Source organism: Gallus gallus, chromosome 14, assembly GCF_016699485.2.
Source record: "Gallus gallus isolate bGalGal1 chromosome 14, bGalGal1.mat.broiler.GRCg7b, whole genome shotgun sequence".
Lineage (NCBI taxonomy): Eukaryota > Metazoa > Chordata > Aves > Galliformes > Phasianidae > Gallus > Gallus gallus.
Window position 1 is genome coordinate 13078678 of NC_052545.1, and position 26631 is coordinate 13105308.

General features: G+C 52.0%; 2 protein-coding genes across 8 annotated transcripts; one reads left to right on the forward strand and one right to left on the reverse strand.

Moving 5' to 3' along the window:
* Window positions 1-2: 2 nt before the first annotated feature.
* Window positions 3-2690, reverse strand: MSS51 (MSS51 mitochondrial translational activator). The gene is made up of 6 exons (XM_003642151.6): window positions 2425-2690; window positions 2062-2217; window positions 1728-1852; window positions 980-1543; window positions 511-604; window positions 3-419 (listed from the first exon to the last, which is right to left on the reverse strand). Exons 1-6 carry the CDS (start codon window positions 2601-2603, stop codon window positions 209-211), a joined length of 1329 nt encoding a protein of 442 aa, XP_003642199.2. The 5' UTR covers window positions 2604-2690; the 3' UTR covers window positions 3-208.
* On the forward strand, window positions 1899-26630 carry CFAP70 (cilia and flagella associated protein 70). 7 transcript variants are annotated; one of them, XM_001232753.7, is made up of 29 exons: window positions 3094-3271; window positions 3414-3500; window positions 3630-3741; window positions 6573-6759; window positions 7108-7206; window positions 7461-7540; window positions 8546-8722; window positions 9062-9244; window positions 9713-9804; window positions 10873-10972; window positions 11930-12064; window positions 13353-13520; window positions 13738-13818; window positions 14319-14410; window positions 17022-17082; window positions 18164-18355; window positions 18976-19107; window positions 19740-19865; window positions 20365-20498; window positions 20576-20691; window positions 20852-21028; window positions 21930-22040; window positions 22459-22547; window positions 23247-23399; window positions 24153-24314; window positions 24736-24825; window positions 25868-25969; window positions 26139-26186; window positions 26413-26549. In XM_001232753.7, exons 3-29 carry the CDS (start codon window positions 3634-3636, stop codon window positions 26491-26493), a joined length of 3276 nt encoding a protein of 1091 aa, XP_001232754.5. In that variant the 5' UTR covers window positions 3094-3271; window positions 3414-3500; window positions 3630-3633; the 3' UTR covers window positions 26494-26549. The 7 variants fall into 7 exon arrangements, with proteins under 7 accessions (XP_046756696.1, XP_046756694.1, XP_001232754.5 ...); XM_046900740.1 differs by lacking the exons at window positions 3094-3271; window positions 25868-25969 and adding an exon at window positions 1899-2245 and having other exon boundaries at window positions 25970-26186; window positions 26413-26630; XM_046900736.1 differs by lacking the exon at window positions 25868-25969 and having other exon boundaries at window positions 25970-26186; window positions 26413-26630.
* Window position 26631: the final 1 nt, after the last annotated feature.

The window sequence follows — 26631 nt, forward strand, 5'->3', positions numbered from 1 at the left end:
GCTGGCTCCTGGTGGTGGTTTATTGGGCCCTGCAGCACAGAGCTGTGCCTGCGCTGTTCCTACACGTGGCACACAGTGGACAGACACATCAGCTGGGCTGGGAAAGGCAGCAGCGGGATTGGGGTTTGTGAGGCAGGACAGGGAGGATTGAGCTGGGTCAGCTCACCAGTGCCTCCAGCCGCACAGATGGAAACGGCTCCCTTCCCTGCTAGTCGTGGTCGCTGTCACCCTCCAGCTCCCTGAGGGAGTTGGCTGGCCCCAGCAGGGTGATATAGTGAGAGCTGCAGTACACAGGTGCCTTGTTGGGGCTGGAATAGACCTGCTCGGGCCGCAGTGAGGCGAAGGGGTTGGCAGCGTAACCTGTGACGCACGTCTCCAGCTCCACCAGGATCTGCAGTGAGGACTTCAGCTCCTGCTCGCTGCCAGGAGAGGCAAGGAGGACTGCTCAGCTGGGGTGTTCCCCAAAAGGACATACCCACAGCCAGCTGGGGGGCACGCTGAGAGACTCACCTGTAGACAGTGAAGAGAGTGGGCAGGCAGTAGTCCCGCAGAAGCAGCAGCGTGGGCAGCCAGCCTGCCATGAGGTCGTGGCAGGCATGGAAACCTGCAGGGATGCAACAGTGAGTTGGGCACACAGCCTGTACTCCTCACCCCACAAAGCCCGGCTGTCACAGCACAAAGTGTGGCCTCTCTCTGTGTCACAGACCCCATCTTGCTGCAGTGCTGCTGGTGGGAAGGACTGAGCACCCTTAGCAAGGAAAGGTCCTGTTCCCTGCCAGGATCCATGTCCTGGGCTGAGCCACAGAACTGAGATCCAGAGCCCAAACACGAGGACCCCTTTGGGCACTGCTGGTGCCTGAACCTCAGGGTGTCACCCACTGTGAGTGGTGGCCCATTGTGGCTCGGTAGCAGCCATGGCAAACCCTGGGCATCTCCCACAGTCCCCAGCAGCATCAGGCACTGCACCCTGGGCGCTCACCTGGGTGGAAGCCCACCACCAGGTCAGGGCGGGCGGCCAGCTTGGTCTCCACTTGGTCTTCCCAGAAGTCGTGGTACAGGCCCTTGTAGCTGCTGAGGTAGATCCTTCCCGGGGGTCCCGACGTGGCCAAGGGGGGCCTCATGATGGGCCCATCTACCACATCAACCCCCACCATCACCACCTCCATGCCCTGCTGGCTCGGGAACATCCGTGCCAGCTCGTCATAGTCTGTCACCCGGGTGTTGAGGGTCTCGACGTGGGATGCCCCCACCACGTGAATGGTGAGAGGCTTGGCGAGGGGATCGATGCCAAACAGACGCAGCCCCAGGCCAATGGTGAGTGGCCGTGAGTGGAAGTCAGTGACGAGGCGCCGGACAGACTCACGCAGCTCTCCCTCCTCTGGTCGTGGCTTGCCTGCGTTGGCCCAGAGGAGGCTCATGTAGCGCCCAGCCAGGACAGCGTCCAGCTTCTCCTCCAGCTGCTCCTGCATGGAGAACCAGTCCTCCCAGCCTGCCACATCCCCAGCAGGTTTTGTCCAGGTTTCCGTGGGGAAGGGAATGTCACCTGAGGGCAGAAAAGTGGCATCTCAGTGGTGGCCCTGCAGGACAAGGCTGCCAGTCCCCACCATGGCTGCTGGATATAGTGGTACTGTCAGCTTGGGGTGACTAAAGCCAGGAGGAGGGACCTCACACACCCAGGGGGTAGGCTGTGGGGAATGCATGGGATGGAGCAGCATCCCCTGACCCACCTGTGAAGATGAGCCACTCCACCAGCCGGTCCAGGGCCACCAGTTTCAGCTTCTTGCAGAACTTTTTGTGCACAGGCCAGTTGGCACGCTGGCATGCCGTGCTGCAGTAGTACACGTTTTGGCATCTGGGAGGAGAGAGGCAGCATGCCCAGCTCTGGGGGTAGCCAAGATCACGCCCACTGAGCCACCCTGTCATGGCTGCATTGCTATTTGGGGTAGGTGAGCCTGCAATGGGTCTGACACCCCCAGCCTCGCCCTGGCCCTTGGGCTAAGCTCGCCCTTTTGGGAGCCAGGGGACATCCAGCCCCGCACTATTGCACTGCTTCCTCCGTACCTCTTGCATCGCCGGAGACTTTTGGGATCGGGGAGGGCATCAGGGAGCTTCTTGCACTCGGCGCAGAACTTGAAGGTGTCCTCCATCTTCTGGAACATGTCGAAGTAAGTCCGGATGCCGAAGTCACTGCCTTTCTTCCTCCCGTCCATGGCAGACCTGAAGGGAGCCCAGGACACATCAGGAGGTGAGCAGGATCTGTCCCATCTCAGCCAGGCGGGAGTCCTCCCTCTAAGCCTGCAGGATTTCAGGCTGGCTGGGGACAATTAGCCCTGCGTGTCACCTTGCTCTGAGGGGAGCTGGGGCTGAGGGGGCCACACAGGGGGTGTAACACCCGCACAGCCCACCCCGGCTGCTCCCACTCACTTGTAGTCCTCGTAGCTCTTCATGTTGAGCTTCTGCAGGATGACGTGGGACAGCCCCGGCACGTTGCTGTCCATGGCCTGGAAGCCCAGAGAGTCCATATCAGGAGCCCTCGCTGCCGCCGGCTCCTTTGCAGCCTTCTTGGAGGCCTTGCGGGCCGCGCCTCGGCCCCGCTGGGCCATGCTGCTGCAGCACACGGGGCTCCGGGGGTGCTCAGCAACCCAAGGAGACCCTGTGTGTGTCCCAGCGCCCGTCCCTCAGAGCAGGGTGGCGACCGGGACGGCTGCAACACACGTCCCTCTCCTGCCAAGGGAGGGCTGAGCTCAAATGTCAGCCCCAAGAAGGCCAGGCTTCGCTGCGGGCATCTGATAGCGAAGCTATTCTGGTCAGCGCCTCCCAGGGAAGGGGGCCAACCCCCATGGGAGCAATGGCCAACCACAGGTGAGGGTGAGTGACTGGCAGGCACCATGGCTACTGCTAGGGCAGGGAACAGGATGCAGAGCAGTCGTGGTGTTGGGCACACACTGACACCTAGTTTGGGGGGACGGGACGGCTCTGTCGCTGGACCCCCATCCCCACAGGGGCCCGGCAAAGGCTGCCCACATCCAAGATGGCGCCGAGATTGGCACACGCTCTCCTGCGCTAAGATCTCGCGAAGGCTGCCTATCTCGCGAGATAAGCTGGGTTGCCGTGGTTACGGGAAGCCAGGCGCGGCGCTGCCCGCCCCTGCGGCAGGTGAGGACCCGGGTTCGCGTCCCGCCGCCTCCGAGCCCGGCTCCCGGGGCTCACGTTGGTTCTTTGGCTGCAGCTCCGCACCCCCAGGCCTCCCCCCGGCTCCTCGGGCTCTGCGGTAAGGGTGCTGGGGCGCGGGGAGCTGCAGGAAGCCCGCACTGAGGCCTTGGGAAGGGCTCTGTTGCCCTTGGCCCTGCCACGGCCCTGCTGTGGCCTGCAGGCCTGGGGGCCGACCTGAGTGCTGTGTGGGTCACTTCTAGGTGGTGTTCCTCCTCCTCCTCCTGCCGCTCCTCGTGTGACACTCAGCCCTCTCGAAGCCACGTGTTTGCAGTGTTTGACAGCTGCAGGTAATGCCACAAACTGTGTTTGTGATCCTCTGGGAGAGCCCCCCCCTGGGAAGGGTGGGTAGAGCCTCCTGTCACAGCTGCACGGAAGGAGAAAGCACTTCCATGTGTCTCTCATTCTTCTTCCCTCAGAGCCATGGAGGGCCCATCTGCCACCAAGGAGTTCTGCCCTCCCGACACATCTGAGTCACAGCTGTCACTGAGAAACGTGGTACAGATCACCGTGGTGAAGGCCCAGGACCTGGTAAAGCTCTTCTGGAAGTGTCTCAGCTGGTTTAATCAATGAGAGCTGAGAAGGACCTGGAGGTCCTGGTGGATGAAAAAGTGAACGTGAGCCAGCAGTGTGCTCTTGCAGCTCGGGAAGCAAATGGTATCCTGGGCTCCATCGGAAGTAGGGTGGCCAGCAGGGACAGGGAGGTGATTGTCCCTCTCTACTCTGCTCTTGTGAGGCCCCATCTGCAGTACTGCATCCAGGTCTGAGGCCCTCAGAACAAGAAGGACAGGGAGCTGTTGGAGAGGGTCCAGAGGAAGGCCACAAAGATATCAGAAGGCTGCAGCACCTCCCCTGCAAAGACAGGCTGAAGGAGATGTGCTTGTTCTGCCTGGAGAAGAGAAGGCTGCGGGGTGACCTCATTGCAGCCTTCCAGGACCTAAAGGGAGCCTACAGACAGGAGGGGAGTCAACTCTTTGAAAGGGTAGATAACAGCAGGACAAGGGGAAAGGGTTTTAAGTTGAAGGAGGGAAGATTTAGGTTGGATGTCAGGGGGAAGTTCTTTACGGAAAGACTGGTGAGGTACTTGAACAGGCTGCCCAAAGAGGTTGTGGATGCCCCGTCCCTGGAGGTATTCAAGGCCAGGTTGGATGGGGCCCTGGGCAGCCTGGTCTAGTATTAAATGTGGAGGTTGGCGGCCCTGCCTGTGACAGGGGTGTTGGATCTTGATGATCCTTGTGGCCAACCCAAGCCATTCTATGATTCACTGTATGACTTTTTGTGCTGTGAGCCCACTCTAGAGCAGTTGTGAGGTGGCGGGGCTGAAGGAGGGCTGTTGGCCCCCGTCTTCTGCCCCACACCGAGGGCTCACTCACGCAGACTGAAAGATGAGAAGTAGTGGCCTTAAGTTGCACCAGGGGAGGTTCAGATCAGATATTAGGAAAAAAATATTCTCAGAAAGAGCCGTGAAGCAGTGACACTGCTGCCCAGGGAGGTGGTGATGTCACCATCCCTGGAGGGGTTCAGAAAATGTGAGGATGTGGCACTGAGGGATGTGGTCAGTGGGCACGGTGGGGTGGGTTGGGGCTGGACCTGGAGATCTGAGAGGTGTCCTCCACCCTGAATGATTCTATGATTCTAAGGCTTGTGCTTCTCTTAGATTCGGGAACACACCTCTTCAGTAGCAGTCCAGAGGTGCTCTGGTGCTTTTTTGGTTTGAAACGTCTCTCTCTGCATTCTCTGCTTTGCTGTCTGTGAATGGCTGCTTTTTTTAAGGTGAAAACTATTTGGTGAGGCAAATAAGCCTAAAAAGACCCATCCTGGGGTATAAAGCCAGATTTTCAGCCCAGCTACCGCAGTTTAAATTGTGTTGAAATCAACAGAGTGGCTCTAGATTTCAAAAGGTGGTGACTCCAGTGCAGTTACAGTGCACGACTGACCTAATTCAGACTAATACATAACTACTGTGATTTCCGTGTGCTGTGTGGTAGGCCCAGCTGTTCTTAAAGCCTTCTAGAGGAACTGGCTTTTAGGAGGAAATGCTAGCTGCTCTGCTACAAGCTGCAAGCAGAGCAATGGAAATCCCTCCCTCAGCTCTTGCAGCAAATAGAAAAAGCAAATCAAAAGCATCTAAATATATATATGTATATATATTACTGTTGCAGTATTTGAGTCCCTCTCACACTGTTAGGTATACAAACAGCACTTTAGGTGAGAATTAGAAGGTAAAGAGGAGGGAAAACCATGCTGAAAATAAGACCAGTGGTCTGACTGCGTGTGGAATATTGCTTTGTCTTAGTTGAGGCTATGGCTAAAGGGAAGAGGCTTACAAACGTACAGTAATAACAATAGTATGGAAGAGGTCCAACTGTGTGAAACATGGAATCCGTTTAATTAGAGTTGTAGAGAAGAATGAGAGGAGAATAAGATAATTAATGGGAAAGGTTAATTGGATTCTTCTGTTTAGCCTTTCGCATAATGCACGCTCAAGGAGACAGTCAGCACGGTGGAAAATTAAAACTGGGTGAATGAAGTCTCCTTTTGTGCAAAAGCCAATATAGAACTAATTAACCCAGTGACATGGAGAGCAGGAGCTCAGGGCTCGGCCCCTGCAGGTTAGGCATCCCCACTGCTGAGGATGAAAGAAACACTCAGTTTGGGTACAGTGGTCCCTGCGTGCAGGGTGGGTGGCCACTCTTCTCTGGATGGAAGAGGGAACTGTGTTTCTCCTGCAACGAGCTCCTCCTGCAGCTGCTGTCTCATCACTTCCTTGCCCTGCAGTGGAAGTGCCTGCTGGACAGGGCTGCGTGGGTGTGTGGCTGTGAGGTGCTGTGCTGTCACCATGCCTGTTCACCCATGTCTGTGGCCTTTTGCGGAGACGTGTTAAAACTTTGACCTCATCATCTCTGTGTAAAGCTGGCCTAGCAGCATGTTCCAGAGCTCCCCAAAGAGCTTGCTGAAGCCCTGACTTGATTTCAGGGCTTGCTGCAGCCATGTGATACGCACGAGCGTCCTGTGAGCTCAGCCATGCAGCTCAGAGACAACCTTCTTAGGACACAACAAAAATCCCAGCTTTCCTGGAAGTTCTGTATCAATGGGATATTTTTTGGATATGCTTTAGATATGACTTTCACCCCCTCTTAATCCCTGAGGCATCACAGCGTGGTGGAGCAGGAAATGTCCTTCTTATAGACAGGTCTCAGCACAGCTGTGCTCTGTGCCTCTTCCTCATTCTTGCAGTGGAACAGCCATAGAGTCCCACCAGTGTGTTCTGTCCAGGTTGGGGAACTGACACTCCCTCCTGAAGGTGACTTTGTTCTGTGGCAAACCAACTGCTTCACCTGCTATCTGTCTGTGTTTCCTAGAAAAGTATCAAAAGTGACACGTCGATTACGTTGGTTCGTGTGGAGTACAACGGAGTCATCCTGGGAGACTCCTCCAAGGCTGATGTCTCACCAAATGGGATGGCAAACTATAACTTCACCACCAGCTTTGAATACAGCACTGATGGGCCCAACTCTTGGGTTGACATTGCACAAAAACCTGCACTTTGTAAGTACCTGATGCAGAGTCTCACTCCTTGGAGGGGTGGAGGTGGTGCTGGCAGCTGCTGCGCTCTGCCTTCTTGCTGCAGGAGTCACATGTTCAAGAATAGCACTTAGGCAGCAGCAGGAGGGGAATCTCAGCCCTTCTGTTCTCCTCTGTGCCAGCTGGAAGAATCCCCTTTCATGTTGGCTTGGCCCTTTGGCTTCACTGCTCTTGTCAGCCATGTGAGGTGATACAGGAGCATGTGCTGGAGCTGACGTAGACCCTTTGCAGCCCCTGCCAGAGCTTTCTGCTCCAAACTTCTCTGAAGCTGTCTGAGAAACACTGCCAGCTCCTGTCTACTTTTCTCTATAGTGACAGTGATAGAAGTGTTGCAAAAGGAGAAGAAACAGAAGGAGGAGAAGACCATGCCACTTGGCCAAGCTGTGTTGGACCTTTTACCTCTGCTGCAAGGTACAGCATGGACTTCCACAACCTCTGTAAATGCTTCCTGCTCCCTGGCACTACTGATCTTTGCTCATGGACTCCTCATCATAAATAATCTCCTTCTGAGACAAAAAGGGACTTGTTAGTCTTTAGAAAGCTGGGGCCAAAGGGGAGAGGGGATGGCAGCGGCAGCTTTAGGAGTTGTAGCAGCACAACTTTAAGGCTGTGGTTTTCTGCTGAGGGTCTCACTGTATGCTTTCCTCCTTGCTGGTTCTTCTCAGGACAGTGTTCATTTACGGTCTTGGCTCCTTTGTATGCAGCGTCTACCTCTCCATCAGAAAGCCTTCACCCGGAGGCCAAGGTATGTGGAATTTGGAACTGTTCCTTTGCTCATTCGGCTCTCTGCTGCTTTTTAATGGGGCAGACGAGCATTACTCAGCCACCTAGCTCGTCACAGATATATTACAGCCCTATATATTAAAAGCTTGGAGGCTTTTCGTACTCCCATTGACGTCTGTCCCAAGGTGCTTATGATAGGTGAGGTCGTGCTAGGAAATGCTAATGTGTCCAGCTACCAAATTGCCTTGGAAAAAATATTCAAGATAGAAATCACAGTGAAAAATCAGAAAAAGGCAAAGGCAGGATTACCTGCCCAACTTCATTAGTCTTCCTTTCTATGAATAAAATGTCTCACAGTCTATTATTGCACAACCTCCGACTGCTTTTCCTGCGAGGCCCTCATTCATTCAGCAGACTGAAAAGTACCCAGTGAATAAAACAGGGAATGAAGTAAGAGACTGGAAAAATGTCTAACTGTGCTCCTGAGTCTCCATCTACTTACCACCATGAGTGAAGAAGGTGGATTTGGTATTGCATTCCCCCTCTTGTATTTAAATGATATAATAAGCAAGGCATGGGGCCACCCATTAGGGAGGAAAGATGATGATAAATGCTGAACAGCTGGCTTTTCATTGTGCAGCACCCATGCGGGGTCGGGCAGGTAGCTAATGACTGTACACAGTGCATGCAGATAGGGCAGAGCTGAAGTATGGCCTCAGCTTTCACTGGCTCTGTGTCACGAGCATTGTTTTCTATCCCTGGTGTTCTTTTTCCTTCCTCTGTCAGAGATCCTGACTATACATATGCTGTGCCTCCTGTGGGCTCTGATGTGAACACACAAATATCACAATTCAGACATAGGAAAGATTGACCATGAAATTCCTTTCTGTTTTCTTTAACATCTGAAGTGAGGAATAAGATAACATTATACATTCTAGCCTTAGGTTTCTGCTTGCTTCTCCCACAAGAGCAGAGAATTAGAACTGTCTAGTTATTAGCTGTTTTTTTAAATCATTTTTCCCTGCAGTGTGCTCTTGAAGTGTCTGTGTGCACCAAAAAGCCCCTCCTTTCTTCAAGTCAGCTTTCAGATGGTAACTTCCTGAGTGTCACGCTGGAGGCAGCTTATTCTGTCCCTGAAGCATTTGTTCCCACTGGGCCATCGCAAAACTACATGGCTTGCTTGCAAATACCAGCACTTGGGAAGGTGAGGTTGGGTCCTGGCACAGCTAGGTGGGTGTTGGCTGCTGCAGAGCAGATGGTTGTCCCCCACCATGAAACAAGTGAGCAGGCCCGTGGGGCTACAGCCCTGGTGTTTCTTTAACACAGATAAAGGACTGCATGGCAAGATTTGGGTTGAAACTGGCTGTTTTTTTCCACGCCATGATTTTTTTTTCTCCCTTCTTTGTATGCATGTGGTGGAGTGTGATCTTCAAGCCAGGCCCCTGCACTGCTTTCTTGCTTTGTTAAGCACAGCTCGGAGCAGCTGGCACTTGCTCTTGCTCACGTTGGAAGCAGAAGTCCTTTCATTCTCGTGTCTCTTTAGAAAGAAGTCCCCTTGCTCTTCATGAACGGCATCCTGAAGCTTGATGGTGAAAAAGAACCATTACCCCGACCCAAAAAATGGTCTCTTGCTAATATCATGGCCCCTGGTGCTCTGAACATACCCAACTCCTTCATTCTTGGTGGTCCCTATGAGGACGAGGATGGAGAGCTCAACAAAACAAAGGTGAGGAAGGGCTGGAAGTGTCCTGGCTGGAAGAGAACTGCCAGGCCTCCCTGAAGGCACTGATGAAGACTTTGAGAGACTCGTTACGGGAGGAGGGAGGGAAGGTGGGTGGTCAGCTCTGTGTGCAGTGTCTGGGCACGGAGATGGTTCTGCAAGCCAGCAGGCTTGCTGGCTTACCACAGGCATGCTAACACACTGCAGGAGAGCTCCCAGGTGTGCATGCGGCAAGTCTGGTCCTCACTCCTGAGCTGCTGGGCTGAGGCTTTGCACTACCTCTTTGTAAGCCAAGCTCCTAGTACTGTGGCTGCTCACTTACCCTGTTAGGGTATCCCATGTTGGGTGAGTGGGACACCTCCCTGAGTCATGTTCTATCCCAGGGACATTTTAGGGAGGTAAATGGGGGATGGAGGCTGTGGAATTTGTTCTCCTGACAGTGTACGACTCCTGACCGTATCCTATATCTCCCAGGACAGGGAGTTTAGGATCCAGGCAGAAAGCATGAAGAGAATCGTATGGGACAAGGAAAGACGTTGTTACCTGGATCCTGCTGCAGTACTCATGTAAGGGGCACGAGAACCTCCCAGCACTGAGTGATGAGAGAAACTGCTTGAGAATGCACTTAGTTGACCTGTCTTGGGCAGTAAGAAGCAATGCACAAATGTTCTTAAACCTCTTATGTGGCCATACATCTCCTGTGCTGTCTGCTGGCTGAAGGTGCGCATGTTAGCAAGAGAGCACTTTAACTGCCTTTAATTGCTGGCAGCAACTTAGCTCTGCCATGGTGGGAGAAGATGAATTGGCTGTAGTTGCTGTCTTTAGGCTGTAAATGCTCTCTTTTGCTGCCAGCAGTTGGAGCTGGTTACTGTTCCTGCTGCAGTGCAAACACTTAGTGACGCCTGTGTTCCCTCCCATGACCTCTTCACCACTGTCACCTGAAGGCTTGAAGGAAGGGGGGGGGGCAGTCATGGTGAGCCCACACAGCTTTCCTCTTAGCTGCTAATTGAGTTTTGTTGAACTCCCAATATATTAAAATCCTTTCACTCTACATAGGCACTCTTCACTTGCTTTTTTACTGGATAAACAGAACTTTTATTAGCTCCAGATACGTTCAAGATCAGGATAGGCATCCCACTTCTCTTTGACTCCTGCAACATTCTTGGCCTCAGCTTCACCATGGCTGTGTACTTCACAGCCAAGGAATTTCTCGTGTGGAAATATTCCTTTCTGTCTGTTGGGGTTTTGTTTCCCTTCCCATCACATACATACATACTCCTCAGCCTGGGATCCGCTTTGGATTTATACCAACGTTAATCATGTATCTTTTTTTTTTTTCTTCTTCTTTTTTGCTTCAGTTCTGATGTAACCAGGAGAGAGAAACTGTGTGTGTTGCTCTTACAATCATTTTATAGCTGGTAGTGCCATAAATGCATATAGCAGTGGATGGAAAGGAACGTGTCCCAGGTCTTCCCAAAGCACATATGTTTCAGTGGTGCAAGGCTGGTTGCTGTGTCATGGGAGTGGGGTGGTGTAAAGCCAGGTGGGGGGCTTTGGGGCTGCTGGGACAGAAGGGAGGGCAGCGTGGCTATCTGGGGAGAGCTTGGGTTCTCAGTGCCTTCCTCTGTATTCAGCCTGAAGAATCGCATTGCGGAGTGCCAGTACTGGCCTGTGGAGGTCTGCAGGATGCCGGTGACCTCATCCAGCAAAGGGAAAACCAGCAAAGCTGACAAGGTAAAAGTGGGGAGGGACACTGTTGCTATGGCTTGTGGAGCAGCATTGTGTCATTGAGCACTTTTTTCCACACCTTTGTTACACTAAAACAAGCCTTGAACTGGCCAAAGCAAGTCAGAGGACTGGAGGCTTTGTGAAGGGTTTAATCAGCCTTATAGAGCTGCTAAATAAACAGAGGAGGGTGAGATTTTTTTCCTAAAAGCTTACAGGTGTGTAGCTTGGTGGAAAAGGGTGAGGGAGGGGGCACTTCTTGAGAAGTGAAGTAATTCATTAAGCTTATCTTCAGCCAATGTTGCTTTGGTTTTGTTTTCTTGCACATCTTGAAGAAATTCATGCCTGCTTTCTGTGGGTGTAAATAAGCTATGCTTTTGCACCTAAACTGAAGTGATTTAACAGAGATGAGCTCCTTTGCTAATGGTTCTGCTCCTGACAGCTGATTCTGTGAGAGTCCCTAATGTGTTCCAGGGCAAAGTCCTGTAAGTTGGTGTAAATCTCATTCGTCGCCCACCAGTGCCAGCATTTTGCATCTGTGACAGTTATACTTCACTTTATCCTGACTGGTCTTCTGCTGGCCTAGGCAACTCTGGCCTCTGTAGCTACCTGACTCGTGTCAAACTTGAGATGCTCACAGCTGTGGTAGGATCATTTGGGTTCCTAACCAGGTGGCTGGTAATTTGGCAGCTGTATCAGGGCAAGACTGTGCTGAGGAGTGGCACAGCGCGGGCATTGGAGAGAACAGCTGCCCTGCTGGGGTTGGAATAAAATTGATATTCTACGTATCGAATGACTCCAGTGTTTTTGTCTGGGTTGTCCTGGCTGCGTGCCAGTGACAGAGCCCCTGGCTTGTCAGGTGCTTTGCTTTGCTGCACGGCCTTTTCTTAATGGGATCGGTGACCTTGTTTCCTTAAGAGAATAACAGTCTGTTCGGTATCTCAATGCCTTGATCTGTGTTTCCAGGGAGATGAGGACAGGCAGATTTTCTTCCACGGTGTGGCATATGTCAACATGATGCCTTTGCTGTGCCCTGGCGTGAAGCGGATCCGAGGCGCTTTTCGTGTCTTTCCCTACCAGGACAGCGAGGTGCTCGAGAAGGTGAGTGCTGGTGAAACAGCCAGGCTCTGTGCCGCCTCTGCAGCTGCTTGTGCAGGGTGGGTGCAGGCAGGGTGAGCAGCGTGGTGTTTGGGAGCAACAAGAACGGGCAGAGCAGTGCTCAGAGGCCAGCTTTGAGAGCTCACTCCTGGCGCTGGGGAGCGATGACAAAGCTGCTAGGTGCAGCCTTCTCAAAGGCAGGTGATTGTTGGGTGTGGGTGAGCAGGTTTAGGGGCTGGGGGAGGCTTTGGATCTCAGTGCACACCCTTTTCTGTCAGCAGCTGAGTAAGGAGAGCTGTGAGATTGCTTCTCACTCCCCACTCAGGAACACTGGACAAATGAACTGCTTTGCTGGGAAGAGCAAACAGTGGCTCTAAAAGGATAGCGTTACCCCAGGCAACAACCAGAAAAGCTGTCACTGGAGCTCTTTCAGCTGTAACTCGTGGAGGTTTATTTGTCTTTCACTCCTCCCCCCCCCCCGCCTTGTTACTAAAAGTGACAGTTACGTCTCCGTTTTCCCACAGTACCCCTGAAACAGACCTGAGCTTGTTTCAGGAGGGCAGATGCACAGCTTGCTTTCACTGCCCACGTTCCCTTAGTGCTGCAGCCCGTGCCGTGGGAGCTGGGGGAACTACAGCCCATCTCCATGCCTCCCTGCTGCTGCTGCTGCTGGGTGCCAGCTGCTGGAGGAAAAAGCAGGACCTGCCACACGGCTCAGTTCTCGCTGGCCCAACTCCTGGAGTGCTGACAGCTGGGAGGGAGCCCTGCCTGGGTGCTCACGCAGTGTGTAAACAGGCAGAGTGAAAAACCTGGTCCCAGAAGTCGCAGGTGTGTCAGGGAAACTGCTCTGCTTGGGAAAGCAGGCTGGGAGCTGAGTCACCCCAGGGCAAGCAGCAGTACCCAAAACACAATGGAGGGCACACCTGGGGAGGGTAGCCACTGCTTCTAGCAGTTCACATCACCAGGCAAGTCCATGCCTGTGAGGCAGATCAAGGATTGAACTCGTGCAAGAACCCAGGGACAGTGCCCTGGTGAAAATGCAGCCTTTGAGCAAGGAGATTCCAGTGAGGCTTTCTCAAGCAGCTCTTTTCTTAGCAGTCGGACCTGAGGTTGTACAGCTGTGTGGTATCAGAGCTGGCCTTGAGCACAGGCAACTAACTGCCTGTGGGGAGAGAGCTTCTTAATGTATTTAGGCTCTGTCTGTGTTCTGTGATATGAAAGGTTAAGGCAAATGCCTTGTCCTTTGATTCCCTCACTTCTGTCTTTTCTTTCCACCCTCTACCCCTCTCAGACCAAAAGACAGCAGAGTGTTCTGCGGGATCTCCGTCCACAGATGGGTCTGATTAAAGAAGGATCAGGGACCCCAGGAACCAATTCATCTCTTTCCAGAGCTGTTCCCAGTAAAGCCCAGAGGGAAGATAAGGAGAAGATGACCAGAGAACAGGAATTCAACAGGAGGGTGAGGTCTAGAGACACATATCACAACACACTTGGTCCTTTTCTACATCCGAATCATGGATGGATGCAGCATTGCCTTAGCCAGCTGAGGGATGCTCATCACCTTGAAATTTTAGTAAATGCTATCTGAACAAATGTACAACACGATCACATCCTAAATGTATGAGGACACGAGGTTTGGATCTGAAATGGAGATGTCTTTTCTTGCTTCTCAATAGACATCCAACACAACAAAAATCCAGTTGTCAGGTGTTGCTGAGGAAGCTGCAAGTGTCACATCTGTCAGCCTTGATGGAAAGGTAATTTTGTATCTCCAAAGAGAAGTAAAGACTGCTAGACCATCCCTGCATCAGTGTCTCACACCTTTCATGTAATTAAATGATTTAAGAGTGAGCTGGAGGCAAGGGGTGTTTTACACAGATGCTGTCCTGGAGTTCTTCCAGTGATGTCCAGCTGGAGGAAAGTCTAGCATTGGGCTAGAAGCTCTCTATAAATAATTAGGCATTATTTAGAAGAGTTTCTTCCTTTTTGTGACATCTTTCTCAAAATATGTAGGATGCATATTCATTCTCCAAGCAAACTGATTGGCTCGGTGTTCTCATTTTTTTTTCCTAGACTGACTTCTCAAGGTGAATTTTTCTACTGTAAATCATTTTGAGTGCAAGTTCTAAAGCGAGCAGGATCTCTGCAGTTTAAAGAGGATTTGCTGAAGATCCGTAGCTAAATGTTCAGTTTTTTCATCTTGTCAGTAATGTCTTGAGATAGCACAACACTGAGGGAGCAATGTTTATCTTCGCAGCAATATGTTGAAGCAGGAACATTCCTGGTGATGGAGATAAAGCTGGACAAGGCTTTGGTACCCAAACGACTGCAAGAGGAGCTCACCAGAAGGTGTGTAAAGACATGCTATAGCTCTGGAGCTGACAGCTCAGTTCTGTAGGACACAAACGAGGCTGTACAGGGAGCCTACCCTCTGAAGTACTCTGCAAGCAGCAGTTGAAGGCTTCATCCAATGTCCACTGAAATCAGGAGGACAGGGCCACCAGGCTGCTTCAGCAGCAGCACTGCCTGGGTTTGGAAAACAGTTGCATTCATCCGAGCTGGCATCTCTGCACAACAGTATCTGTGTTCCTGTCCAGGCTTTGTTTCCCATTAATCCTCCTGTGCTTGCCTCTTGCACGTGATGTTCAGCTGCTTGGTCAGGGCTGGCCACCAGTGGACTGCAGTAGGTAGCACTGCTCTAACTCCAGAATAGCATTCTGTTGTTTTGCTGAAATTTTCTCACAACTTTCTTCCTGGGCTCTGGTTTTCACACTGTTCTGCTGTAGAGCTGTGCTCTCATCTCTGAGGCTTCGAGGCTTTCACTGTGTGTTTAATTTAAGGCAGTTGCTTCCTGTTCACGGAGCAGTAGTCCTGCTGTGGTGCTACCTAGGGAAGACCTAGCATGTATAATTTATTGGATAAAAAAGAGAAAATACAGCAAATGAATAAACCATACTATGCACAGGCAGTAGATCTCTTTCAGCCAGAAATATGAGCAGAAACCACACAGCAGCAGCCATTCTTTCAACAGGAAGTATGTGTATTGTCTTTTGTTCTGCCTGCTGTCTTCCAGGAAAACAGGTTTGGGGAAAGTGAGCCTCCCTTACAGCAGACTTTCCCCTGAGCTTTTTTATTTGCTTCCTACTCTACTGCAGCTTGCAGAAATTCAGTGTAATTCCTCTTTGCTCACCTGCCTTGTGCAGCTGTGGATGGGAGGACTGGAAAATCAGATCTGAGTGGCAGAGAGGGTCCTTTCTTGGGGGGGCTTCAGCTAATGACACATACACGTGTCCTGGCACACGTGCTCAGCAATTATGCTTTTTTTGTTGTTGTTGTTTTACTTTTTGTCTTGTTTCCTGTGAAGGTGGTTTGAATACATAGCTCGTTAGCAAACCACAACTCCCTTTCTTGGACTGCATCCAAAGCTTCCTGTCAGCCTCCGCTTCTGCTCGCTTACTTTGCTTGAACTGCTGTTGTGCTCGGTTTTCTTTTTCTCATCTTGAAGTGAAGCAGTTTGGTTCTCATTTGTGCCACTAACAGAGGTAACACAGCAGTGATGGGAGCTCTTCTGAAGTGGGACTGCGAGTGTGGGCGCTGCACTGTTCAGGCTCAGTGGCTTCCCAAGGAGCGGTGCCAGATCTCTGCAGGGAGGCACTGCAGAACAAGAGGATCAGACAGCACGGCAGGGTGTGCAAAAGAAGGAAAAGGACACGTGGCTGCTTATGGTCACAGCACTTTCCACAGACCTGGCATCTTCCCTGGTGCCTGCAGCAGCCTCATGCAGAGTTAGATGACTGTATTTGTGTCCTGTGGGGAAACGTCCTGCGTGGGATGAGGGACCAGCAGGAGCAGCAGCTTTCTGAAGGGTATTTTGGAGCTGTGCTGCACGGCCTCCTGTTGAGGCTCATGGGCAAAAGCAGCTGATGGGGGGGTGACGGGGACAGGAACAGAGACTGTGGCATCACCATTCACGTGGGCGAGGAGAGAGGGGAGCTTCATCTCTCATCACTGAAGCCTTTTGGATCTCTGATTATACAGAGAAGTGGTCAGAGGCCTAAACCTGGAGAAGTCAGCTGCCCGGAGGCTGTGTAACCTGGCAGAAGAGTTACAGGATTTAGCTTTGGTGTGGGGGAAGCAGTTTGCTTTGCTGATTGTGTAGGAGCCAACACAAGGATGTGACACCTTTTTTTGGTTGGGCGGGATTGTGTTCTAAGGACTGAAGGTGCTCTAGTGCCAGCAAACAGGAAATCTTGATAAAATCCCAGTGAATTTAGTCTGTTTTAAGGGTTTCAGTACAGTCTTAATATTGCTGAGCTTTGGTCAGTATTTGGGAGGTCGTTGTAACCCTGGTGGTGGTACAGTGTCAGTGCATGGCCAAGGGATAAGGTGCTGCAACTGTGTGGTGCATGCCAGGACCTGATGGGTGGGATGGCCCAGGGTTTACCATCATAACATTCTTCAGAGCCTTCCTACCTTCAGAGTTTTGCTACCTTTCCTACAGGTGTTCTGGCAGACCCAGGAGGTTACGAGTTAAAGGAATAACGACCTGATGAGAAGATCTTCTTCTGTAGGAGAGTGGTTTTGATTGCCAGCAATAACAAATATTAACCCTACCCACTGGGCTGAAGTTTTACAGTAGTTTTTGTGTGACGGGTCCATCAAGACTGATGAAAATAACTAAATAAATCCCATCTAATCCCTGTGGAGTGTAATCATCAGCAGGGAGTGAAGTAGTAGCTAGTTCTCTCAAGGCAGTATGATGAGCTGCAAGCATTGAATATGGTTGCTCTGGTCTTTGTTCTTGGTCTGTCCTTCAGTTTCTTGCACCTTGGTCCCTGTAAGGTGTCTCTGGGACATGATGACAGCCTGCAGCCCTCGCACTGCAGGTTGGCTGTGCTTGAGATAACCAAGCATTGCTGACAGGGTGTCAGGCTGATCCCTTTTGTCTTCACATTGACAGGGTCAAGGAGATGATTCCCCCTCGCCCTCCGCTGCCTCCCCGGACTGGAGGAGCCAAGAAGGTACGTGCAGGAGCCTATGGCCTCATCAACACCCTGCCGCCTCATTCTGTCCTCATCCCTCTCACTTTAGAGATTTTCATCTTCAGTCTGAGCCCTGCAGCAACACGCAGATGAGATTTGCAGAGGAAGCATGCAGAAAACTTCAGGATATCTTATCTTTCTAGCATTGTGCCTTGGGAAATCATTTCTGGGCTGTTACTTGTATTTGCAGCCCTTAAAAAGGGAGAGATCTGGAAAAGGCAGAGAAGAAAGCAGCAGAGTGGGGGTGTTTGGAAGTGAATGGATGCTGAGGAGAGAGGTACCAGAGCTGTTTGTTTCTGGGCAATCCCAACAGTTTCTTGTCTCAGACTATTCCGTGTACTTCTTCAGGCCCAGACAAATATGAACAGAATCAGCCCCAACCACTCTCAGATCACTCAGAATGGTTTTTTTTAGGACTTTTTACATGTTCAACTTCCTGACCCCAGAAAATGATCAGAAACACTGGCTGGTTCTCTATAGGTACAGAACAGCCATTGAAGGAGCATGTCCTCAGATGGCCCCTGGCTGATGGGAAATTCAAAGCAACAGTGGGGAACGAAGCAATACTTCAGTAACTGACCCCAGTACTGCTGCAGAATTGATTTGTGCTGGGCTGTCTGGAGTGCACAAAGTGATGCATTTTGATTATTGCCATGCATGGGAGCTTCTACCACTGAGATCATGGATATTACAGACCCTTCTGGGTTGGGCCTGGACTGTGGCTTTAAAGGGCCCTCAGCAAATGAGATACAGTTTATTTGCAGCCAGTTATACTGCTACAGAAGAGACAGTGAGGACTGAGACGGTGGATTCTGAGTGAAAACTGCAGCAGGAACAATATCTAATTATGAAGGAGCACTTCTGTATTTACATGCAGATATTTTTGCAGCCTTGAGGCATGGACAGGAAAGGCTGTGCGACAGACTAATTGCAACTTGAGTCAGGTGGAGTTAATGGGAGGCGTGGGCTCTGGCAAATAAAACACATTTCAAGGTTGATGGCACAAGTGACTTTTGAAATCTGATTACTTATTTACTTCTTGATGTTTCCTATTTCCTAGGCTGTGGAAGATTATCACAACCACGTCGCGAGCATTGCTGTTGCCATCCTAAGTGAATACCACGAGCTGTTTGGAAAGCAGCTGCCAGACCAAGGAGCAACAGACCATCAAACCCTGGAGGAACAGAGGCATCAGCTCAACTTTGAGCTCAACAGCTCTGGGAAATATTTTGCTTTTAAGGAACAGCTAAAGGCAGGGATCCATTGTGCTGTTTCACTTCCCTGCTCGTTTTATCCTGGCAGTTTCTCAGTGAGGAACTGCTGCTTCATGGTGATAACTTAGCATGATGTGTTGCTACGGAATCCCTTCCTGTCACGCAAGGCTGTTGCAGAGATGTGGGGAAGGCCAGTTTTATCCTGACAGAGCAGGCTGCTTTGGTCATGCACCAGCACTTTTCCTGTCATCAGGAGAAGGCTGCAAAGCTGATCATATCCATGTGCCCCACCTGATGAAGGCAAAACTGACTGCTTTGCATGCTCACAGCCTTCCCAAGGGAGAAGAGGCCTCTCCACGTGTCTCTCAAAGGGGCACCTGTGTGTCAGGGAAAGCAAGGGCAGAGAGGTGGGAAAGGAATTCATCCCTGCTTGTTTTGTTTTGCTTTTTGCCTTTATTAAGTGCTGGGCTGGATTTCTTCCTTAGAACTAAGATGGAGCTTCAGACGGTTGCAGTCAGACTCCGTGATCTTTGTGGGTCCCTTCCAACTCTGGGTATTCTCTATGGCAATCCATGTATTGTTATGGCAAGCTCTGTATTGTTATGATCATGGAGCTTTCAGGGAACCTGCCGTGTTCAAGTGTCACATGTCTCCACAGTATGCTGTAGTGAAGATTGTGAGGGAAAAATACCTGAAGACCACAGCATTTGAGACCCAGGAGCAGTTCCAAGCATTTCTCAGTGAGCTGTATGTGTACCTTGTGGATCAGATGCACATTGCCCTGAACCAGGTAGGGAGAAACACTAGCTGGGATGGGTAATTTGGGATACAGCTTCACTGTGAATCCAAAGCTAGACACCACTTCTAGTGAAGGTGCTTTTGCCTTCAAGACACCTGCAGGCTCGTGCTTCCATTTGCTGCAGTTGTCACACATGGGCCCTGAGCTACATGAGAGGCAGGATCTGGTGCATCCATATCCCATCACTCTGAACTCCAGACAGTGAAACTTGTGAAATACAGCTGGTAACAGCTGCTGTAGCTGGCTCACGGTGAGGGTGGCTGGGTCTCTGCCATCTGCCACCCCCCACACCCAAGGCAGAGCACGGACCTTCCAATTAGAGTTGAGATCACTAGTGACACCTCAAAGGAAGCAGAAAGTGGTCTTGATCTGAGGGATACTTTTATTTGCCCCGGCTGCAGATGATGGGTATTACCCCTCCCATTTGTGTTAGAAGTGCCTGGGGATGGTATGGCTTCACAAGGACTGACAGGCTGTGCCCCCAGCAATTGGAGGCTGGAACAGCTTTCCAACTCACCCAGCCCTAGCTGTGCCGAGGTGTGCTCCATGCAGTGTTGTGCTGGGGATCACACGAAATGTTCATACCCTCCCTGGCTAGGGCTAAATCTCTCACTTCTTACCAGCTGCTGTATGAAGAAGCTGCTTCCCCTGCCCCTCGAATCCGCATGACTGACGAGCAGCTCTGGCTCTTTGCTCGCGAAGCTGAAGTCAACAAGGACTACAAGCTGGCATCGCTCTACCACCAGCAGGTAAAGGAGCCCCTGTCCCTCCCTGTCTCCATCCTGTGTGTCTGGGCTGGCAGCCAGCACTCCACTGCTGGTGGTGAGGTGAACATGAGCAGGATACTCACTCTGAGTGTGTGAGGGATTTCCTAGGGAGATGCTGCTCCCTGGAGGATGTGAGGCAGCAGCTGACCAGGTTGCTGGAGTCTTTGGTTTCAAGGCCAATGGAAATGGGATGAGCCAGTCCAAAAGGCACGCTGGGTCAGCACTGAGGGCACTGGGTTCCCAATCAGGTGGCTAAGAGGAGGCCAGCTTAAGCTGGAGGATACTGATAGGTGAAGGAGGCTTAGAGGAAGCCCAGCACCATCCCAGTTAAGGGAAACACTAGAATGCGATAGACAAGGGCTTAATAGTTGCTAGACTCAGCCAGAGGAAAGCTATGGTTGTAGCAGAGCTGTCTTCTCATTGCGCTGTGTATGCTGAGCTTGATGGCAAGAGCCCTGCAATGTTGATCTCTTGTGTCCAGAGGATAGCTCAGGACCAGCACAACATCCAGTACTGGCTGGACTACGGGGCGTTCTGCCTCCTGCTCGAGGACACCTTCAAAGCCCAAGAGTGCTTCCGGGAGGCTCTTTCTCTGGACCCACATCACGTGAGAAGGTGCTGTGTGTTCCCAGTGGGTGGGAAGGTGATGGGTGTCCTGCATGCTGCTGACGGGGAGCTGCTCCTGTCCCCAGCTTGCTGCTCTGTGGGATTGTGGCAGTTATGCTGCAGCACTATGAAGAGGCAGAGATTTTCTTTGAGGATGCTTGTTGCTTGGAGCCATCCAATGTCATAGCCTGGACTCTTTCAGGTACAAAAGCAATCCAGCCTGTGTGCTGAAGGCATTCCTGTAGAGCCGAGCCTTGTTTCTTCTCCTGCTGCTCCTCCCCAGTGCTGTAATCTGAAGACTAAGGGAAAGATCCTACGAAAGGCTAGATTTCTACTCATGCTGCTATTTCTGTATTTCATAGGTTTGTTCTGTGAGCTGCAGAATAATAATATTCAGGCAGAAATGGCCTTCCGTGAAGCCAAGAAGAAACTCCAAGTGCAGCAGGCCAGGGAGAGGAGCATCTCAGGGCAAGGGAAAAAGCAAATCAGTGCTACGTCTGTGGGATCTTCCAGTCTAGGCCCAGAACAGCCCTTGCCAGGTAATTCCTAGCAAAACCAGGAGGAGCCTTTATGCCACAGTGAGGGAGCTCAGAGCAGAACAGTGAGACCAAAGAGGAGAAATACGATGGGTAAAGGACACAGTGGTGGGCTGTGAGCTTGAACACACTATGAACTATGCCAGAGGCGACAGTGGCAAGTGCATTGCTTTAAATGCTGAGGCTGAAATACAGGTACACAGCTGATCTTATCCGGAGCCTAAGAGAAGGACTGGTCTTTGCATTTATTCTTCTGACCCAGCCCAGTGCTGCTGACTTATAGATGTGTGGGCAGCAACCAGAGTGACTGGGGAGAGCAGGTGTACCTTTTGAGGCTTGGAAGGGTAGGAGTGCCACTGTGACTGGTGTAATTTAGGGTTGTCCAGGTTTAGCTTTCATGAAAGCTGTTGCTGTGACTGTCCAATACAGCTTGGAAAGCGCTGTCTGACCAGTTCAAAAGGAACAAAACAGCTGCTCAGAGGCAGTTCTGAGCTGAAGGCCTCCTCTGGGGCCTCTTTGAGTCCAGCTTCACTCCAAGCCAGGGCTTTCTGTCCCAAGTCCTGAATATTTGGCAAGGCTGTGGAAAAGATGGACTAGCTTTATTTTTGACACTATCACCACTCCAAGCAAAGTGCTGCAGGCAGGCAGGCCTCCAGTGTCATATACCAGGAGAAGGGATATTGCCTCATTTATATCTATTTCTAGCTTCATATGATAATCTTGTACTCGAGACTCCAGAGCCAGGTAATACCTCTTGCAAGCTATTTTCATCCTATTTATGGAAATCGGATGGTTCTTGTCTATTTTCTCTTCTCCCATTTCTCTGGAGTTCTGCTCCAAAATGGCCAGTTTAGGGCATATTCTTTTGCTTGCACCTAATGGCCTTTGGGGGGTCTCATTGCAGAGGGGGTTCCAGATGGCTCAGCCAAAGAGCTGCCAGAGGCAGGGGAGGAGCTTACCTTGGCTTCTGTGGCACAGGAGGAAGAGGCACCAGCATCGGAGGCAGCCACAGAAGGTCAGGGAGTGGTAAACTGGTTGTGGGATGGAGAGCCCGGGGCTGAGAGATGGCTTTATGCAAGCAGCAGGGAGGGAAATAACTTGGGAGCAGTGGGCTGTGGCCGTCCTGATGCCAAGGTGAGACATCAAGGCTTGTTCTTTCCCTTTAACTGAGGAATCTGCAGCAAAGCTCTGCTCTCCTGTGGATGGCAAAGAGATGGCAGTGCTGGGGCCTTATGGCTCCACTGGGCTGTTCTGTTCTCATATCCGTAAAAACAGAGGCCCTTCAGGGGAAAATTGTGAATGAATAGCTGTTTGAGCCTCCCATGCCATCTTCTGGGTTTCACACTGTGTCGCTGGGAGTCCTTTGTCCCTGCGAGGGGCTCAGCCCTGCTCTTGGTTCAGTTTGGGACTGATGGAGATGTGTTTTCTTACAGAGCCATCCCCTGTTTCAGGACACAGCAAACCTCCCTGCACAATCTTCATGAAGGCAGTGGAGTTCCTGACGGAAGTCAATGCCATCCAGGTCAGCTCAGCACGCAGTGAAGAGAGGGAAGGGATTTGCAGTCTCCTTCCCTGGGTTACTACCACATCAGCAGGCTCCAGCAATGGCTCTTCTTGGGCTTAGAGAACACACTGAGGCTACCCCAGCAGCAAAAGCACTGCCCAGAAATGCAAACCCATGGCCAGGCAGAGTGTTCAGACCAAAGTGCTGCTTGGGGATGAAGACACCTCAGGCAGACAGGGCTCTGGGACTGCACAGATGTGGAGGGAGCAGCCAAGCCAGACAGTGCAGGGCTGCCCTCTGTACATCCAAAGAGGAGAAGCATTACTGTGATGCTTCCAGTACAGCAGTACTCCTTTCTTTTTTCAGACGTTTGCTTATGTCAGAGCAATTTTTGTGTCACTTGTGGGATGGATGTCCCTGTTCCACACGGCTCTCTCTGTGACACTTCTCTGACTGCCATATTAAGCTGTCTGCTTTCATTTTACGTGGCACAAAGAGCTGCTTAAAGCAAAACAGACCTAAAAGTAATGGGAGGCAAATTTTCAAAGGGGAGGAAGAAAAAATAATCTCCTGTCTCCTGTTTGTGGAAGTCAAACAAGTGCAAGACAGTTCTCCTCGAAGAGCACTCAGGGCAGGAGCAGTGTCCTCCTGGGGATTCTTATGATGCCTGTGCTTTGCCTGCTCCCCCAGCCATGCTGGTGTGCCATTCCTTTGCAGTTTGTTCGCATGGCACTTGCCCACGAGCTGCTGAGCCAGCAAGGAGGCCCTTCCAGTGCTTACTACCTGGCGCTGGCCCGGACGTGCTTGCTGAAGGAAGAGTTCTCCAAATGTGAAGAATGTCTCTGCGAAGCCATTAGGATTGACTTCCTGGTAATCCTCTGTGTTTGTGGGTGCAGGACGCCATCCCAAAGTAGCAGACAGGCTGAATGCTGCGGCACACTCCACCTGTTTTGTTTGTGTGTGTGTGTGTGTGTGTGTGTGTGTGTGAACCTCGAGTCCATGCTTCATTTCCACTTGAGCAAATCTAGTATTAATCTGCAGCAGTTTCTCTGGGGGAGGACAATCACAGCTGATTAACCACCCCAGTCTGTGGCTGCAGCACTGCCCTCCTCATTACCCAGTGTATTATTTGCTGTCTGTCGTCTTCCACACACAGACAGGCAGCATTACTGAGAGAGGACTCCTCTCTCTGCATTGTCTGCCTTTCTTTTCCCTTTGAACGTGTATATCCTGATCCTTTTTCCCTACGCTGTGAGTCAGCCCCTGTTTCATGGGGAACAAGGTCACTATTCAGCAAAGAGAGAAGGCAGCTTTTCAGAGTCAAGTTGAATGGAAGGTACAGAGGCTTTAAAGCTGCCATCTCCAAATGCTGCTTGCATACTTATGCTAGCTGGGAGCCTTGCATGGGCCAGGACACCCTGCAGGGAAGGCTGGAGGGGGCTCCCATTGCTAATGTTACGCAGACAGCCTGCTGACTTGATTTTTATTCCATACATAGAGCCTGTCCTGCTCTCATCAAATACCTGTCAGCTCCCCCCTTTCTGCTGATTACAGGGGTCCTCCTCCAGGTCTCTCTCCTGTCTATCTCCAAGCCACGTCTCACTCTTGGCTTTGTGTGCACAGAATCCTGATGTCTGGGCTCAGAAGGGACACCTGTGCTACTTGAGGAGAGACTTGCAGGAGGCAAAGGAGTGCTATGAGCGAACTGTCAGTTTTGTGGAGGATGCTGCAGACATGCATTTTGTCTACTTGCGCCTGGGCTCCATCTACCTGGAAGACAAAGAGGTGAGGAGCCGTGCAGGAGTGGAAGTAGGGCATTTTCCACAAAGCAAGTACCAGTAGATGCCAGATCCCAGGTCCAGAACACCGTTACCTGGAGCTATAGCTGAGATGCAACAGTGCAGCAAAACCTCATGGAGTACTGAAGTCTTTGGAGCATGGAGCAGCCTTGCTCCTTTGTGCCAGACTCGAGTCTCAGGGTGCTGCTGAGACAGTCTCATCATTGTATTGATGAGGACACCTTTTACGCTACTGAGTTAGTTTGTGGCAGCATAGAGCCACCAGCTTTGGGGGCAGTGGGAAAGCTCTCAGCCTCCCAGCAGTGAGGTGTCTGAGCCCCAGCAGGGTTGGGGTGTTGGGCCAATTCCTGAGATGAGAGGCTGTATGGAGGGGATGCAGAGAAGAATGTGATCATCTCTCCTGGCAGTACGGCAAGGCGAAACAGATCTACCTGCAAGCCTGTAAGAGCTCTGCATCCTGCCTCACCTGGCTGGGAGTGGGAATTGCCTGCTATAGGGTAAGTGCCATTAGGTGTGAGATCCCAAGTTCACATCATCTGTGCTGTGTCTGGTTCTGTGTGCAGGGCTTGCTTTTTATTCGGTGCTCAACTCAGTGAAACCGATGCTCTTGGAAGCTGTCATGTGCTGTACACTGTCACGGTCACAGGGTGGCACCCTGGGCTGCTTGTATGGGACGTGGAACAGAACAGTCAGCCTCAGTACTGCACCAGGGGCAGCATCCCTCCCCTCCTTGTCCCACTGCCAGGGCTCCTGGCCCCAGGATGTCATGGCATGCACATCATCTGGGCCTGAGCTCTGCCCTGAGTGCCTGCTTGCACATGACCTGCATAGGGTTTGATTTTTTTGGGTTGGTCCTGTTGGACTGCCAGTTGGGCTTGATGATCTCCGCGGGTCCCTTCCAACTTGGATATTTGATGATATCTTAACTTTCTGCACATCACCACAGAGGATTGAGCAGGCTGGCAGCAGTGAGGAATCTCGGTGCTTTCCCTGCCCAGAGGAATCCAGCACCTCTGAAGTGCTGCCAAGGACACCCAGCCACAGCCACCAGCAGCGCAGTGTCTCCCAGGGGTACACCTTGCATGCTCCAAAGGGGTTTGGCTGAGAGAACCAGAGGAACTCAATCTGTTTCCCCTTTGGACAAATGTAAGCCTTCCACAAAGATGCAGACCCCAACAACAAGGGAGCTGAGTGGTGTCCTGGGAGCTGGCTGCAGCCCCTCCTGCCTCCAGGGAGCCTCTGTGGGAAGAGGCATCAGGACCAGAGCCACGTTTTGAATGATACATGCATGGCAGCAGGTCCTGAGAGCTCGTGATGGGGCTGGACCGCTTGGTTCCTGCAGGCAGAGGTGTCAGTATGCAGTCTGCTGGTTTCCTCCTGCCCCTGCCTCCCTGTGGGAGCAGCTCAGTGCCGGCAGCCACGCTGGATGCTTCGTCTGGAGTGGTTTTTTGGCTGTTGGAGCAGGTGCCCGCTCAGTTGTGCGGCCATTTCTGCCCGCTGTTTGCCTTTTCTCACACCTCTCTCCTTTTTCCCCTCAAGCTGGGAGAGATGGTGGAAGCGGAGGACGCTCTCTCTGAAGCCAATGCCCTAAATAACAGCAATGCTGAAGTGTGGGCTTACCTGGCCCTTGTCTGCTTGCAGGTGAGTGCCCAGCAGGCTCCCCGGCCGAGCCTGAAGAACACGGCGTGCATCCCAGGGGTACGAACGGTGGGGGGAGCAATCACTGCAGCGCCCTTCCCTGCTGCTCATCGCTGCCTGCCGTCACCTCCCCGAGCCCACCCCTTCCCTTCCCCGCTGTGCTGTTTTGCAGGGAGGGCGGCAGCTGGAGGCCGAGCAGTGCTACAAATACGCCTCGAAGGTGAGCGTGGGCACCAAGCCCTCGTCCTTCCACGCGTGGTGTGAGCGTGGGCTATTTCTTTTGCCCCTCCCCGCCCCCCCGCCCCCCAGCCGTGGCTGCTCCTCTCCTGTCGCTCCGAGCTGGCTGCTGCTAAAGGCAGTGCGTGGAGGGGGCCCTTCCCGTTTCTCTCCGGGGTTCTGGGGTGGATCTCGGCACTCGTGGGATGCCTGACCCCGTGTCCCCGCAGCTCGGCTTGGACGACTCGGCTCTACTGCAAGAGCTTCACGCCGCCCAGCAGCGCCTCGGCTTCGGCGACCCGTCCCTCTGAGCGCGGGGCGGTCACGCGTGGTGCCGACGCAATGCTATTACAGCCATTACTGCTGACTGCCGACTCCCGCTCCTCGCTGCGTCCCGCGCCGCGCCGCGCCTTTACCGCGGGCTCACGGTCACGCGTGGGCGCGCTGAG